The sequence below is a fragment of the Eschscholzia californica genome, unplaced genomic scaffold (assembly GCF_041429995.1).
Source record: "Eschscholzia californica isolate CP2 unplaced genomic scaffold, dmEscCali1.0.p SCAF_5, whole genome shotgun sequence".
In the NCBI taxonomy this organism is placed as follows: domain Eukaryota; kingdom Viridiplantae; phylum Streptophyta; class Magnoliopsida; order Ranunculales; family Papaveraceae; genus Eschscholzia; species Eschscholzia californica.
Genome location: NW_028238472.1, coordinates 38096644 through 38114933, shown reverse-complemented (window position 1 = coordinate 38114933; position 18290 = coordinate 38096644). Strand labels below are relative to the sequence as shown.

Sequence of the window (18290 nt, the reverse complement as noted above, 5' to 3'; positions counted from 1 at the left end):
ATATTTCGACAACTTCTGGTTAATTGAAAAATTACTTGTTTTTTAGTTATTATGAAAATTTTTTACTTAAACAACCATTTTGCACACAATCTATTTATAGACAAAAATTTCAACCCAGTTACTAAGACTACTTCTAAAATAATAACCACTTACTTAGACATTAACCCCATTAACTTACCCGAATATTCCACTATTACTAAGACTAATCCACCTCATCATTTACTAATTTACCGGATAAACAAATTTGAGTTTACAATTTTAATACCCTTTCTTAAACTCAAATAGTGTAATGCTCATCATGATCTTTAACTAAATGAATTAATTAATTTTTAATGGCCTTGAAAACTTTTCATAAATCTGATTGTGTTCGTGTTCTTTCATTAATAATTTGTCTACTTGGTCATCATATGGTTTGTAATTGGTCTTGAAAAACCATTTTACCCTAATGGATTTCTTTCACGCTGGAAGAGAACTCTCGAGTATCATTTTTTCCAATTGAATGAATTTCATCATTCATGGTTGTAATCTACCCTACATTTTTCTGCTTCTTCAAAAGTGATGGGATCATAATTTGCCAATTCACGGTTGAGATCCACCTTACATTTGATCCCATCCTCGGAATGTTGTCTCAAACTCAATAAATTCCAACGCAACCTAGGAACATAATACACTTCAGATGTATAATCATGACTTAAATCTACCCTACATTTTTTCTGGTTCTTCAAAAGTGATAGGATCACAATCTACCGATCCGCGGTTGAAATCCACCCCACATTTGATCCATTCCTCAGAAAGTTGTCGCAAACTCAATGAATTCTAATGAACTAGAAACATAATAGACATCAGATATATTATCACGTGAAACTTCTTTGAAGCATATAATAATATTACCTTTACCGATAATTGAGACATCAGATTTGTTTTCTAATGCGTTCTCCACGTTTTAATTGATCCCATTGGTAAAATAGTTCTTTCTTACCATACATATGGTTACTACGCCCTGTATATAAGTACTGTTTGTCTGAATCATCATTATCATTAGTTACAACATAGTCTTAAACCTTGAGGACATAACTCGCGTACAAGCTGGACCGAGACGTAATTCTCGATTTGAATGATCATGATTATTGGGAGTAATAGTTGTGTTCTCAATTAATTGAGAATCTGGAGCTACTGTCATCGTCAATATTGATTCCAATTAGATAATTTTCTTCAACTGAGAAACCCCAAACTCCATCTTCATCATCTTCTACCCAATAATCATCATCAATTCTGCAAGCTAATAAAAGAGTTTCTCCCTTTTCTATATCACCATGAACAAAGTTACCATCCTCAGAATATTATTGGAAGCTCTACATTCTAATTTATAATTAATGACCAAAAGATTTACAATGAAAACATCTAACTTTAGATTGGTCATACAATTCCTTTTTTTAGATTTCTTACCATGGTTTTCTTCATCACTCGGACCACTATTTTCAAACAAAAAATTTCTTTGAAAAGTTTATTCTATAGACTCTGCAACAGCGCTCTGGTTCACCCTATATTGATGGGAACATTATGAACTCATTAAACCTTCAAACTGACATAGTTGAGAGGTATTTTCCTTCCTCAATTGCAGCAACAACATAGTCAAAGTGACTTGTCAGCAATGATCACAAGATTTTCTCAATAACACGTAGATCAGTTAATTTTTCATCGTTAACTCGCATTGACTCACAATAGATTGAACTCTACAAAAATAATTAGAAATACTCACAGAGGTAATCCTATGAAAATTCACCTCGTAAAGCTAGAAGCTTCAAATTTGTTTACCTTCTCATTACCCTTTTAGGATCTTTGTAACAAATCTCACATTTCTTAAGTTGTTTCGGCTTTCGACATTTTCTCGAAAACAATCTCATTAACATCTTGATAGAGAAAGAACAGTGTCTTCTATCCTTCTTTTTATTCTCTCTCAAACTATCTTTTTGGACTTGAGAGAGAGGTTCATGTGTTACCTGATCAAATGGTTCTACATATATCAAAATTCGATAACCTCCCAAATTTGCTGGAAGCCAAATATTGCTTTCATTTGGATACACCATTAATCAAAAAATTTCCCACAAAATCGCGAAAGTTGAGGTTGGATTGCCCAACATTTTGCAATTAGGTTAGTAATCGCAAAATATTCCTAGCTCTGATACCAAATGCTACGAACAATTACTAATTTCCAAATAATAAAGGAAATAGACTGCACATTTAAAGAAGAATGAAGAAGAAAACTGAATTGATTACTTTACTTGACTCAAATAGACTTTAAATTAAACTACATACATTGATCTTTTTTTTTTTTTTTTTTTTTTGAGAATTCGACTATGATCTACGTTAGTCGTTACAAGGCATTGATACATCAGGAAGATGTGATGAACACGATAACCACCTAATTTAAACCAAGAATGAAAGAGGCCCCAACAACATGAAAGAGGCCTAAAGCACGACAAAGGCAAACTTCTTCCACCGAGACTCGATCCCACAACTTTATGGACTTAAGAGGGGTGTCCAACCATTGCACTAAAGGGTGGTGGGTATACATTGATATATTTATAGAACAAAACTTTAACCCACTAATTAAGACCACTACTAACATGATATCCACTAATTAAATCATTAACTCTACTAACTTACCACTAACTTGACCCACAAATTACTTAATTTCTTAAATTAATCCACCTCGTCATCTACTAATTTACTGGATAAATAAATTTACATTTATAGTTTTAACATAGGTGGGCCGATGCCCTATGCGCATATCAACTTTCAGAGTTTCCATTTCAACTTGTTCAAAAGTAGTACATTGTATGTTGACTTATTGATAGGGCAATTATAACTGCATTATTTTCACCCTTGTTGCTTTGGAACAGAGTATTATTCGTTTCATTTTCCCTATATCTTAGGAGCAACTCATGTCTGCTAGCTTCAAAGTCTTGTTATTTAAGAAAATTTGCAAATGTTTACTTTCATATACATTTTAGAATAAACAAAAAGCCACAATAACATATTTCTAAATATGGGAGTGCTACATGTACAAAATTCTTGACAAGATCTTTGACATGATGTGTCATTTTCACTAAAAGACAAAAGAAATTCAAAGTTGATCAAAGTTTGACTTTGATCTGAACTGTTCTTTTACGCGTGTGACTCATCGTGTCAAGAATAAACTGTTAAAAGTAGATTAAAATTGGAGTTGGTGAAATAGAAGGAGCTATAGACAAGTTGGTCTTTCTCATTAAAAAAAAAAAGTTGGTCGAAGAAGCCAAATGAGAATCAACCATCTATAAACTCAAATGCTTTAACCTTTACCTGCCAGATGCTTACTCTTAAAGCTATTTTGATGCTTATCCCTAATATAATCACATCAAAAATCTTGACTAAAAAAATCAATCTTTACCAATAACCTCAATGATCAGGAATCTGAATTTTGGACGGCTAGGAAAAAGATCAAATCATTAAGTTACACATTAGCTTATTTAAAAATTGTTGTGCTTATCATTTTATTTTTACTTTTCATTAAAAGGTTTTAGTTAAGAAAAAAAGTATGTTTATCACCTTACCACTAACCCTAATATTTAATTGTTTGAATCTAATACTGCCATCATGTTCAATAATCACCTCCACCTGTGGCCAAAAGCTCGGGCGGCCGGGCCTATCTTGGCATTCGACTCTGTAGTTATCAAAAAACGCTTCTATTGGTGCATAAATAGTTTTGATTTTTTGAACATGACTAGAATTTCTTTATCTTCTCAATCTTATCCCGTGAAAGATTCAACAAATGATTTGTTACTATGTTGCTTAGTTTGTCGAACAATTTTTGAATATAGTGTTGCACAACAGTGTTTCAAGGTGCAAGTGTAACGCCCCAAGCCTTAGCAGTTGCCGATATTGTCCCCGCTTTAACCACCCAGGCCCAAGCCCACACGGGTACGGGGTTTTTGTTATATCCACCTAATTTGATATATATAGAGAATAGGGGTGTTACAATCTTCCTCCCTAAAAGAGGATTTCGTCCTCGAAATCTAACATACCATAATCACAAACAATATGCAATCAAGTGTAGCAAATGCTAAAACGTATATGTTATACAAGCACAAGAAAATACAACACAACATAAGGCACTCTGTACCCACGGGTTTAAGCAAACAACATGTACAAGCTCGCTACCACAAATCATAAGTTATCAGACTCGATACAAGGCACAAGCGATGTACAATCTCTATATCATAATAGAAAACTCATATGACATCAAAACTTTCATAACAACGTATTCCAACCAGATTGATTATGCAATTTAGAAATCCGTACATTTCAATTTTCTTTTTGATAGGTTATAACCCATTTCGAGATCCACTTAATAGCTTCACTTGCTATCCATGTTTGCATCGACTTAATCCTCTCCAATAAACCATGCGACCCTTCAGTCATCGCACCTCTTATGAGCAGGAAGCGAGCCAACTTCTGACATTGCTCATTGAGTAAACATCCAACTCAATGCTCCACTAGATAGTCTACCACAAGTAGCCATCTGTTCGTATCAACCTTTACGTCGAGGCGACCTCTATTCCGGTTAACATTTTCTCACTCAATCAAATTATTAAGTAATTCATAAACAACTAATACACTAGCGACAACATACATTCAAATAATTCAAAGCCCCATAAAAGTAGAGAGTTTTACTACCCTCGTATACATCATAAACATATAGATTGCTATAATCACGATCACATACTTAAAGTTTGACATCACATTCAAATAAGACATTTGATCACACGTATCACAGACAAAAACACATCACATCAATACGCATTATCCTTCATATGAAAAATTACACCCACAATTTAGATTCAGAAAACACAAAACAAACTTCTTTAAAGTTTTCACAAGAAAATAATTCCAAAAATACATGTTCTAGATTCAACCGGTTGTGCAAGACACTAATCAAAGTGTTTCTAATAATTACATGTCTAACGTCGACAATCAAACCCACAATACAACCCTAGGAACACTAAACCTAGAGCTCTGATACCATTTTGTAACGCCCCAAATCCTAAATCTCAAGCCGCCTTGAAATCGAAGATTTGAGACCTTCAAACTGGATCCACGAGCGACGCCTACCATGAGTGCACAAACAATACCTGAAAAATGAAATAGCTGGGTTAAAACCCAACTGCAGTAGATTTCCTCAAACCTAAGTCTCGGGTAGGCAAGCTCAATCCCCAATCAAGGAAGTATTTCATTCATATTCATTATTAGCGTTATTTGAAATTTAACGTGACAACTAACATAATACAACGAGATTTACCACACGCATGTAGAAATTAGTAACTTATGTTCTTGGTTATTAGGCTTTCAACGTCCTCGTAGTCTAATCCAATATTAACTCTCGTGATAATAATCTTTCTCCTTTTCAATAGATATAAACAGATCACACCATTCACCAAGCTAGACCTTTATAAAACCCTAACTTGACAATTAAGTCGACAAAACATTATGCCAAAAGACACAATCATCCAACTCTCGTCGAATGATATGACAAGTTGGTGTCCACGTTGTTTGGGAGTGTGGTCCACAAGGTCATCCATTGTGTTAGCGCCGACCCCATATGCTCCATACCTCGATCACATCCGGTAGAGAGGGTTGAACCAACCACATAAACTCATACAACCCTCCATCACATCACACACATAATAGCATCATACAACAAACATAAGTCGAATGAGAGTGTGGCCCACAAGGTCATCCATTGTGTTAGCGCCGACCCCATACGCTCCATACCTACATCACCTCCGGTAGAGAGGGTCGAACCAACCACATAAACTCATTCAATCCTCCATCACATCATAGCATCATACAACAAACATAAGTCGAATGAGAGTGTGGCCCACAAGGTCATCCATTGTGTTAGCGCCGACCCCATACGCTCCATACCTACATCACCTCCGGTAGAGAGGGTCGAACCAACCACATAAACTCATTCAACCCTCCATCACATCATAGCATCATACAACAAACATAAGTCGAATGAGAGTGTGGCCCACAAGGTCATCCATTGTGTTAGCGCCGACCCCATACGCTCCATACCTACATCACTTCAGGTAGAGAGGGTCGAACCAACCACATAAACTCATTCAACCCTCCATCACATCCATCGCATCACACACATAATAGCATCATACAATCATAATAGCATCACACCACAAATATTGGCTCTAATAAAGAATTACAAACAAGTTCACCAAACCATTCAAGCCAACAACACATGACAAATCAAAATGGATGATACTCATAATAGATCTCCACGTGGATCACAACCTTAAACAAACAAATAACAATAATAGTTAACAAATATAGACTCACCAATATAAGGTATCATATACCTAAGAAATACATTGCTTAAAGAATAGAAACCATGTGAATTATCTCAATCAATTTGTTCATTGGAGATTGTAGTGACACCTAGTACAAAAACCATTATAACTCCTCACTCGGAACTTCAATTAACTCACCGTTTGAACCACTAGAAAGTAGACAAACAAACCTTTCCAATCATATAAGATACACATCGAGATTCATTACCAATCAATACCAGATCTAATTTTACTCTACACCGAAATACAGTAGGGACTGCTGTGACACCTCGTACGAAAACTATTATAACTCCTCGCTCGGAACTCCAATTAACTATCCGTTTGAACCACTAGAAAGTAGACAAACAGACCTTTCCAACCATATAAGATACACACCGAGATTCATTATCAATCAGTACCAGATTTACTTTTAATCTAGACAGAAATACAGTAGGGACTGCTCTGACACCTCGTACGAAAACAATTGTAACTCCTCGCTCGGAACTCCAATTAACTCACCGTTTGAACCACTAGAAAGTAGACAAACAGACCTTTCCAACCATATAAGATAGACACCTAGATTCGTTACCAATCAATCCAGATCTAATTTTGAAGTTAGATCAAAACATTGTCCTATATAGATATTTTATGGAATTCAAGATAGAACTAATAATATCTAAATCATTCAATCATTCTTTATAGAACTTTATGTGATTAACAATACTAAACCTATCATGGAATCAATTGAAAAAGCCTACAAAAGAATTAGGAGATAAGAAATCTACCTCTTTTGCCTTAGATGACATCAAGACCACAATCATGCCTCTTTCTCTCTCTAGAGAACTCTATCTCTACCTCTTTTCTTCTTTATCCATTCTTCATTCACTAAGAGTGGCTTGTTGAAGATATACTAACCATAACATAAACAATACATAGATTTCTTCAACTTATTCATCAAAATCTTCTCCAAAGAATACCATTTCTCTTTCTCTCTCTAAGTTTTGTTCTAGATCTACAAAAAGAGCTCTAGACCCCTTTTTATATAATCAACTCAAGCAGCCCTAGTTTTCCTTCTAACCCACTTCTATTTTTATGATGTAGGTATGGAGCGTTACAAAACCCCAAATTGACCTAGAGTTTTTGTTATATCCACCTAATTTGATATATATAGAGAATAGGGGTGTTACAGCAAGTGACAAAAATTTCTTTTCTGATTTAGCTAAGAATCCATTAGCATATAGGCCATTACACTTTTGTTAGGTCTTTAACATTCTGAAAGCACTCCTATTGTAAAAGCACTTAAACATTAGAAGATGTATTTCTTTTACACTCAGTTTACACTTTCATCTTCTGAGGTCACACCAATGTCTTATATCAAAACTACCATATTCTCTTTTCAGCTCCTTGTTATGATGCCAAATAGTTGTTCCTGATTTATTCAAACTTCTCATAAGTCATGATGTAGTTATTGATGCAATATTTAGCCATTGCATTCCTCCAACCAAATTGGTTTGACTTGTAACTTCCAAAACAATTTAGCAAGTAGAGGTCGGTTCAACTTCTGCTCATATGTTAATGCAAACAAAGGTGCCAAATAGGGTCATTTCGTAGAGCGGGAAGTTGGTTGTAACCTATAAAGGAAAAACGAAAGGTATGAAGTTTCTACAACCATGTAACCACTTGGATAGGTGTTACTGGTTTGAAGGTTTTGGTATCATCTGAGTCTAATGTTGTCTATTTATGTTTGAGTCTTTATTTTGTTATTGGATTGGTCTACTGAGACCATAGATTTTGAAAATCTACTTGTTGGATTCTGACACAACGTATTACTTTTTCAGAGAAAGGTGATAGTTTGGAATTCTATTCATATCAACTAGGGCTGGGAAAACGGTCCGGGAACGCGGCCCGTTCCGTCCGAACCGTCTGGACCCGCAGACCGAAGGGAACCCGAGTCGGGCTTACCCGACCCGTTAGAATCGGGCTTATAGAGCGGGACTCGGACAGGCCCTCAATTCCGAGTCCCGACCCATTAGGTCCGTCAGACACCCGTCCGCGTCAACCCGCCCGATACCCGTGCCCGAGAAAGACACCGATACCCGACTACCCGATCCGCCCAGCTACCCTACTCGCTACCTAGCTTAGGATCCGCGTGCAAGTATTAATCCAACGGCTGAGATAAGGCGTCCCTTCAAATTATATCTCAACCGTTGGATTAAAGATTACACGGCTATAAAAGTCGTCTCTAACAGAGAACCCTAACCCTAAATCGCTACCACCTCTCTCTCTCCACGACTCCACCTCTCTCTGTCTGCCTCTCTCTCTTTCCGCCTCTCTCTATCTCTAAACAGAGAACCCTAAACCATAACCATTAGTGAATAGTCTCCATTACTCCATTATAATTACTACTTACTGTCTCTCCTTCTCTCTCGCTGCCTCTCTACTCTCTCGGTGCTTCATAATGGTTAGTAGTTCGAAAACCGAAACCTTATTTGAATTTGTGGTGTATTTTTAAGATCAAATCTACTGTCCACATTTCTCTGATCTCTACATGAGGGTTGAAGATAAGATGTTATGTTCGTAATGGGTATACGCTGATGATCTACGGATCAAATGACGTGGTGAAGTCTTTGAACTCATCTTAACCATTAGTACTTACTTTTCATATTTTATTTTATGTTGTTTTTTCTGTGATTGTTGATTTGTTTAATGATGTAAAACAGATATTGACTTTCACGAGTCAGATCTGTTATTGATTTTCTGCTTCAGGTATGAACTATTGTTTGAGTTCTTTAAAAGCTTGATAATTTCAATTAAATTACTTCTATTGAGGAAGAAAATGACTTCTTTTACAAATATTTCCCCCAAAAATGAATCTTTAACAGACATGTATATGTTTTTTCTTGTGTAGTTTGATTAACCATTGATTAGGATTTTCTATAGTTATCTAATTCTGATGTAGTTTGATTAACCTCGATCCTTCTTTTTTTGTTTTGATTTTCTCTCCTTCTCCCTCCCTTGCTGTTGGTGGTGACGAATCTAGTAGTGTGGGGTGGTTTGTGGTGGTGGTGGGGTTAGTGGTGGTAATGTTTGAATCTGGTGGTAGTGTTTGGATTGGATGATGGAGAAGTTCGATCTTTATGATTTAATCAAACTACTGTTCTCATTTGAAAATATTAATCCTGTAATTTTCCTAAAGCAATTCGAACGGCCTTCTTGCCAGAAAAGGTAACCTAGAAAGGATCAAGAGACGTTGACGGAGGGTTTCTTTATGTTGATAATGGTGGCTCATGATGGTGGCGTGGTGGTGACGAGATCTCTGTGGTGACGAGATCTCTCTGGTGGTGTGATGGCGTAGGTTTTCCGGTGACGGAGGCGGAGGCGGTTTTGCAGCGACAACAGTTTCCGATGACGGCGGCGGTTTTCCTGCGACGGTTTTCCGGCGACGGTGGCTATTTTCCGGCAACAACAGCGGTGGTTCTTTTAGTTTTCTTTCAATTTTGGTCAGACCTTTAGGGTCTCTTTTCACGGATCTTTAGGATCCTTTTGTCAGACATTAGGGTCTCTTTTCTCGATCTTTAGGATCATTGTGTCTGTGCCTAGTCTAATTTCTTTCCCTTCATGAGGCACTTTGCATTTAAAGGTATGTAACTCTTGTGAAGTATTCAGAGGAGAGAAATAAGAATGAATTATCATCCATGTAAACAATGTGATTTTATCACCTATGAATGGAATATGTTTCCCTTGGCTTCAAAAAAAAAAAAGTAATGAGATGTAATTTTTTGAGTTCAAAATCAGACCATTGTAAAAAAATTTGGTGTTTTCAGGAAGCGTCAAGTAATGAGATGTAATTTTTGATGATGATAATTGATATGTAACTTAATGTAGAAGAGATGTAAATGTGTTATTAGTTGTTTATTTTTTAAATGATGTAAGATTTAATGATGATAATAATATTTAATATTCGTTTTTTATATTAGAAATATTGATGGTTTAATTATTTTTTTAATAAAATAACCCGAGTCCGGTGGAATCCGCTCGGACAGCCGGGCTTGGACGGGCTACGGGCTCTGATATGTTGACTTTTGTCCCGCCCGATCCGCCCGGCACCTAGACGCAGGCTAGGCATACCCGTGCCCGAGTCCAGCTATATATTGCCCGAGTCCGGCTATATATTGCCCGAGCCCGTCCGAACCCGTCCGATTCCCACCCCTAATATCAACCGTCTTAAGGAAAGAGCAATCCTTACCGTATCTGGAACATTCTTTTTGTAATTCTATAAATTTTCATTTTATTTCCCGTTAAATTGATTTTTTTAATCAAAGAGATTCTCATATTGAGAACAAATTTATATTGTTTTAAAGTCACAAATCATAAAACTTTAAAGGAATGCAATTCTTCCGTCCAATTTTAAATCACTTACTATAATCCAAGTCAAGAGTGGGGGTGGGAATCGGGCGGCGTCCACGACTAAAAACACTTCGGGTTCGGGCGGGTCGGGTAGATCTTTTCTTTGGCTATTAGGGTAGTCGGGTAGATCGGGCGGGTAATTTTTAATTTTTCTCTACCCAAAACCCGCCCACACCCACTAAAGAAGTCGGGCTGTCGGGCGACGGCGGCTCGGGTATTGGGCATAGTTCTTCAACCAAGTCTAAATCATTTTTTTATTTGTTTGTTTAGGGAATCACTTCATTTCTTCTTTCATATTTCAGTAGATTGTTAATGTTATATATATATATATATATATATATATATATATATATGCTTGTATTTGGTCTTAATAATAGATCTTGTTTACAGATTTGTATTGGTCTTAGTTATAAGTCTTGTATAGATAATCAGAAACTCATAGAGGAATGAGATAAAGAAAGAAAGATTAACTAGAGAGAAAGAAATGGAAGAAAGAGAAACACTAGCAGAGTACCAGAACGACAGAAAGAAAAGTGAAAAAGATAGAAGTTTAGGGGGAACGTGGGGTATATATAATAGGGTAGTGGTGCAGTTATTAACCCTAGATCTAACGGATGAGCAATATCTTAGAGATCCCTCATCTAACGGCATACGTTCTCTCCGCCTTATTGAAGATTTGAAGTGAATTTCTTCTTTTAGGCTTCTTAATGGACCACAAATGGACGGGTATATATAGGCACCAATCGGGCTTGCCCTATCGGACTCGGGTGCGGGCGGGAGGTCGGGCAAGGGGTTTTACCCGCGCCCGCCCACCAAATTTCATCGGGCCGGGCGGGATCTACCAGCAACGGGTAGCGGGTGCCCGGGGTCAATCATGGGCTCGGGTATCCATGGGCAATTTCGGGCTAGCGGGGCAACATTTCCACCACTAGTCAAGAGGTTCTCTTTCATCAAAAAAAAAAAAATCAAGAGGTTCTGGTTGGGCCGAGCAACTGGGTTGACATGTTGCTAGTGGGCTTTTGGAGAGGATAAGGGTTGACGAACATATAGATAAAATAAATCGAAAATCTATATAATAAGGCAGGAGGGTATCTTTTTCCCTCCTCCCAATGGTTGAGATTTATCTAATGGACCAGATTGACTCTTTATTTTTAATTATGTGATCCTGGCCAGCAATGGATTGAAGTATGTGCTTAAGAGACTGAAGAAAACATTTGCAGTGGATTTCAGATAGCCATTTTTCCGAAGCAAATAAAGACAGTAAATAAGATTGAGAGTTTGAAGAAAAAACGAATATTGAAGGTAGTGGTGGCCAACGGGTCGTGCCGTGCCCAGACCACAAAGGTCTGGGCACAGAAACGGTCCATGGGAACGGCCCGGCCGTTCCCGTTGCGTTTCTGGTCGTTTCTGTGGCCGTTCCGTGGCGTTCCTATAGTCGCTCCCGTGGCTCCGACCCATTCATAAATATTTTACTTGTAAAAAAAAAGTAATAAAAGAAATATTACATTTTTTTTCAAGTAAAAAATTGTGATGTACAAAAACTTTAGAGTCTATGTCATATCTTTGTTTATTTTATTGGAAAAGAGCTGTATAAAGACTCTCCACATTTACTTTATATTTTGTGGTTTAGGTGTGGGACTATCTTTACCACTTTATTTGTTTATTTTTTTGAAAATAAGTTTTAGTTTGTTTCAACAAAAAAAAAATCTAAGTAAAAAGAAAAAAAGTAAAACCTCTTTTGTACTACACCAATTACTAATAAATGGGGTGGAAGTGTACAACACCCTCAAAAGAGAGGGTTGTACACCGTAAGTAACTTTTTAAAATTAAAAAGATTAAAAGTGTTTTGAGGATGTTAGTACACCCTAGGTAATGCTTAAAAATTCAAATAACTAAATTGGGTCGTTGCTAGCGTGTCGTTGTTGCCGTTTCCGTTCCGTGTCGTTCCGTGCCCACGGGTCGTGCCGTGTACGATCCGTTCCGTGTCGTTCCTGCATGTCTAATGGGTCGTGTTTAACGGGTCTGGGGCTCTAAAATCCTAGACCCGACACGGCACGCCAGACCCGTGACGGGTCGACACGGCACAGAACGGACCGTTCCGTGTCCTCAAATAAACGGGCCGTGCCGGTCCGTTTCTGTGTCGGCACGGCCCGTTGGCCACCACTAATTGAAGGCGAAAAAATACTATATGTTTTTACAGAAACTCATCAAAATAACACTCTTTATCTACCCACATTTACCAATATCTTAAAACTAAGAATACTGTAAAATTGCATTTAAGAGCATTTACCAGCATGTAACATTCACATATACGGAAAAACAATCAAATATACGGAAAAACATTCACATATACGGAAACAACAAAGCTGATATAACGACATTAATATCCTCATAATACTTCAATTCTACTCCTCAGCGTTGGCAGCTTCTCTCTCCTCAGCTGCAGCAGCCATCAACTCATCAAAGTTGTCCGTCTTTCCCAGTAATATCTCAATCTAAAACAAATGAAAATTCAGCTGGTTGATTTATATCCTTGTAATAAAGATACTCATTTTCCACATTTTTCTCACTCGGAGTGCCTTAAATCCGGTACTGTCAAGTATCAATTGATAACCTTAATACTTTCTTTCTTACCTTTGCTTTTTGGACGGGGCGCCCTCTTGATTCGTCTTTCATGTCGACAGTAGATGTCGTGATCTCTGCATATGTTCATGTACGTGGATTTTGTTAACGGAATCTTTTTCAAAATTAGAAATGTTAACAGGATTAGAAAAGAGAAGCTTACTTTTCTCAACAGCCAGACCATTGTTCTTCAGAATCTCCGCAATTGTGACAACAGTTGAAATTGCTATAGATACGCCAGAGTATGCCGATCAGAAACTTGGTTTTAAAGAGAAACTACAAGACTACGCTAAAGAATAATATGAACAATAAAAAAATTTTAACTACAAATATGCCTTGATCCAAGAAGCAAAGACTTTATAAGAAAAATCTCAAAGTAATAGACACTGGCAAATGGTTACTCAACTATAACTGACTTGTTTCAAGTTTGTATAGAACAATCTCAATTAGTATAAACATAATGTTTTCACTTTCACAAATCATTTTGTAGCTACTATATATAGTTTTGATTATACTAGAGATAAACAATTAATAAATAAATTAGAATCACGTTATAAACTTCATTAAGCGTAGAGAAAGAACACTTATGTGTAGTCTAACAGCGACACTCGTGTGTTCCCTGTGTTGGCGCTGTATAATTTTTCGGTTTTCATAATTATGAAACAAAACTTGACTTAGCGTCTTTTTTTTGTACGATTTTGGAGAAATTTTAAATTAGTCCCTAATTAGCCTGAAATAGATAAAAAGGCATAAGAAACCGAACTTGAATGTAACTAATTCCACAAACTCTTAACAAAAATGTAACTAATTTTTAATTGAACTCTTAACATATATATATATATATATATATATATATATATATATATATCTACATAGTTTATGATAGAAAATTACTGTATAATCCTCAAACATCGTACACAAACTCTTAACAAAATGTAACTAATTTTCATTTGAACTCTCCGTATATTATTATTACAGGAAGTAAAATGTTTTTTCGGTTTTCTTCTTACTTGATCATCTTGTCACAAAGAATTAAATCCTATTTCCATCATTTGCGTCACAGTGCCATCATTTTTATGAATCTGTAGTTATTTCCACATTACATGGATATGCTCGTTAGTTATTTCCATTCTAGGTTGACTAAAATCAAAAGTTATTACATGGGTCATAATTCCTAACACGACATTATGCAACTCCACACAAAATGTACATATAAATCTTACATTTTACTTTTACCTAATGACGTAGCTAGATCATCCGAGAAAGTAACTGCATACAAGAGTATCTAATGATCCAAAAAATTACTAAGAATAAGTATCCATTGCATAGATTTCATCATTAATTAAATACGTGCAACTAGTCATAATATATATTCAATACGTGCAACTAGTCATAATTAAATACGTGCAAACTAGTCATAATATATATTCAATACGTGCAACTAGTCAACATATCGATATCATATAAAAAATAGTTCATAATATATATTTGTTACAGAACAGGTAATTCTAAACAATCCAGCCAAGCAAAATCATATCATCCACAGTTCAAAAAATAACATATCATCCACAAGTATAAATATATTAGATAAAAAAAATGGAACATAAAAATGGCGACAAACATGGATTATGGATGTATAGAATTGTTACCCATTCCAAGAGCAGAAAGTTCTACTTCATTATGTTGCTGCATATACCTCTGTAAATGAAAAATAACACAAATTTAATACCTAATATGTTGGAAATAAATAAGTTGTTTTATTTTATTCTTAACTATTGAGTTTTACGAAAATCTTAGTCGTTTAATGTATTAATGGTTTATGGTTAATTAGTTTGTGGTGTTAATGTGTGGGTAGTAAGACTTAGTGGGTTTGTGGAAGATGTGGTTGAGTTAGTAGGGTTAATGGTAGTGATGGGTTCGTCTTTGTAAACCTAACAAAAGGCTATTTCAGTATCACTTGTAATTGAAGCAGACTAGCACTACTTTCATCTCTTGTCTTCTAAATTTCTCTCTTCTATTGCTTTCTATATTTTCTCAACAACAGGATCGGGAAGAATTTATATTCAAAAAAAGGAGAGAAGAAAGAGTGGGGAGTTTTACCCAGAAAATAAAAGGTTGCAGCTTTACTTTTTTTGTATTTCTCTTTCATGGCTTCAGAGATCAATTTCGCGTAAGCAGCACTTCCACGTCTTGATAGGCTTTATACCAAGGAATGAAATTTTGGTTTTGGTGGAAATTTCGGTCGGTCCAAAAGTGGAAATGTTTCGTGGAAGATGTGGTTGAGCTAGTGGGCTTCGCGGTTAACGGTTTCAGTTTGTTTGCCTTAAGAAAACTATTTCAGTATCATTTTTTATCGAACCAGATTAGTACTACATCCATCTATGTCTTCCAAATATTTTTCTTCTATTGTTTATATACTTTTTTCAAGACAGTAAACATAACAAATGAGCACTACAACTTTGAAAAAGCAATAAGAAAACCCTAACCTTTATACCTAAAATGATTAGCACAAAAAGGAATATTTTCAGCAAGTGACACAGTTGCAGAAATAAACTAATACATAGACAGACAAGATAATAGCTGAAATTGAATAGGGCAAATCCATTAATATCAGAAATCAATTATAAACACATTAAGAGCAATTCCACCACCATAAGATGAAGGATAGAAAAGGTAAAATATCCAAAGCCAGATAACAAGAAATTGAAAGATAAAGTATGTTTACCTTGGCAAGATTAACGTAGAAGAAAAGGGGTTTTTTAGTGTTAGAGACCTGAATCCTGTTCTTCCTATGATCTGTGATGTTGATGTTGCTAACTGCTTCAGTAATTTCTTCCATTGCAGATGAAGAAACGAGGTCTTAAACCCTAAACCGTAACCCTAGGAATCAATAAATTTTGAAGAAAAATAAGCTTTAGTTGGTACTTCAGGGTTCAAGATTCCAAATATCTATCTGGTCCTTCCTGTCTTAGGGTTTTTTTTTTTAGCTCCACGTCTCCCTCTATAGAGAATAGAGACCCAATTATGCTAGACCTATTTGGTTTCATTTTCGGATTCTGACAGGCAATATTACCAATGTTAAGGACTGGATTCTTCAATGGAAAGATCTAGATGATGAACTAGTTAATTTATATACTAAAATCTTGTGGTTTATATGGAAAGCGAGATGTGAGAAATGCTTCACCTCGCAGAACAAACCCATATGCAGGTTATCATCAGAATCAAAGCAACTCCCACTAAAATTCTAAAATCAATCTCCAAAGTAGGCAAGAAAAATCAGTTGCATTGGATCGCACCACCAGCACCATATCTCAAAATCAATGTAGATGCTTCTTTTACAAGACTGGTGAAACTTCGTAGCAGCGTTATCAGATACTGTCAGATGACAATACGGAATAATGTGAATGCTTAGCGATTCTCCGCGCTATGCATTGGGCGACAGAATTACAGATACAGTATCTCCAGATTGAAAGCGATAATCTCAATGTGATCAGATATCTCCAAGACTCGAGCAAATCCATTCAATGGCAATCCGACAAACACATTGAGACTTTATCTCAAGGAAGAGCTTACCAGCATCAGCTTCTCCTACACTGCAAGACAAAATAACAAGCAAGCTGGCTCCCTGGCTAAATGGGGTAAAAGACACCACCAGAGATGCACATGGCACTCCCTCTCGGACTTTATTTCGTGCTCGAGCTAGTTTGACTTTGATGTATCTTCTCTTCAACAAAATAAATAAAAATAAAGAAAGGGCTACAATTGGTCTAATAATAAAATAGATACAATAGGTAAAAGGAGAATTGTAAGAGTTTTAAGGGTAAATCGGCAATGCGTCATTGTTAAGGCACTAAAACAGAAGAAGCTAGGGATTGCGCCAACGTGTTGCAATCCCCGGGTCAGTAGGCAATTTGTAGAGAGGGAGCGATCTGGGCCTTACATGAAAGTTGTTGACGTGGTTTACTAGACGCAACAGGATTTCAACATCTGGCTCGACTAAATATCCAACCATAGATTTCGAGTCACTCTCCAATATAAAAATTGCCGAAACTAAGTCTTCGGCTAGAGTTATACCCATTTTCAAACCCTAGCATCTCACTGAAAAGAGGAGAAACCGGCGGGATAGTTTTCGCCACAGATCTGAGAACTACTCGAGATGATTGCGAGTCATCGTTGTTGCTGAAGCTTCTGTGAACTTAAAAGAGACATCTATATTTATCTTGATTACATTCTGAGGAGGAGGAAGTCAGAAACTGGAAAGTTCATTTGAGGGTATGTTAGGGTTCTTCGAAACATCAATCGAAGATGATGTAGAACGCAGCGAAATTAAAAGTAGACAATAAAATAAACAAAGAACGATAAAATAACTGAATAAACCTAATAAACTATAAACTTTGATTTGGTTTTCTCTTCAATATAAATCATAAACAAAGACTGGACTCCCTTTTATAGATTATTAGACTTTCCTAGATAGACACAAACTGGACTTTCCTAAATAATAGAAACACTAAAAATAATGAAACTTCCTAAACCTAGATTCATTATGAATCATACTTAAATTAGGACTCTTATTAAACTGCTAATCTTTGGCCGACTAGGACATGTTCGTGTGGCCTTGTGGGGCCGTTTGGGATGCGCCTGCATCAGAAGATCTCACATCCTGTTATGCAGACCACGAACATCTTTGAAGGTCCAACTATTTCAAGTGAAATATCATTTGATTGCGACCTTTCCACCACCACCACAAGAGATAAGTGTATTGAAACCAAAGATTTTCCATGCTACTTTCTAGATTAAGTATATGTTTCAGATTACGAAATGTGATCTGTTTTATACTAGGAGACATGCACCAATGTAGTTGCTACTAATATATAGGTT

The 18290-nt window shown here is 36.3% G+C and overlaps 2 protein-coding genes and 1 long non-coding RNA gene across 3 annotated transcripts in view; 1 reads left to right on the top strand and 2 right to left on the bottom strand.

Moving 5' to 3' along the window:
• Positions 1-18290, top strand: part of LOC147539026 (tail fiber) — a 59353-nt gene that overhangs the window by 17933 nt on the left and 23130 nt on the right. The gene's annotated exons all lie outside the window — the stretch shown is intronic.
• On the bottom strand, positions 4816-7446 carry LOC147539030 (uncharacterized). Its single transcript, XR_015226347.1, has 2 exons — positions 7169-7446; positions 4816-5171 (listed from the first exon to the last, which is right to left on the bottom strand). It is a non-coding gene; the product is annotated as an uncharacterized LOC147539030 (long non-coding RNA).
• Positions 13038-16713, bottom strand: LOC147539029 (uncharacterized protein At2g34160-like). The gene is made up of 5 exons (XM_086643353.1): positions 16138-16713; positions 15062-15110; positions 13576-13638; positions 13425-13489; positions 13038-13285 (listed from the first exon to the last, which is right to left on the bottom strand). The coding sequence occupies exons 1-5, from the start codon at positions 16249-16251 to the stop codon at positions 13196-13198; spliced, it is 381 nt and encodes a 126-aa protein (XP_086499479.1). The 5' UTR covers positions 16252-16713; the 3' UTR covers positions 13038-13195.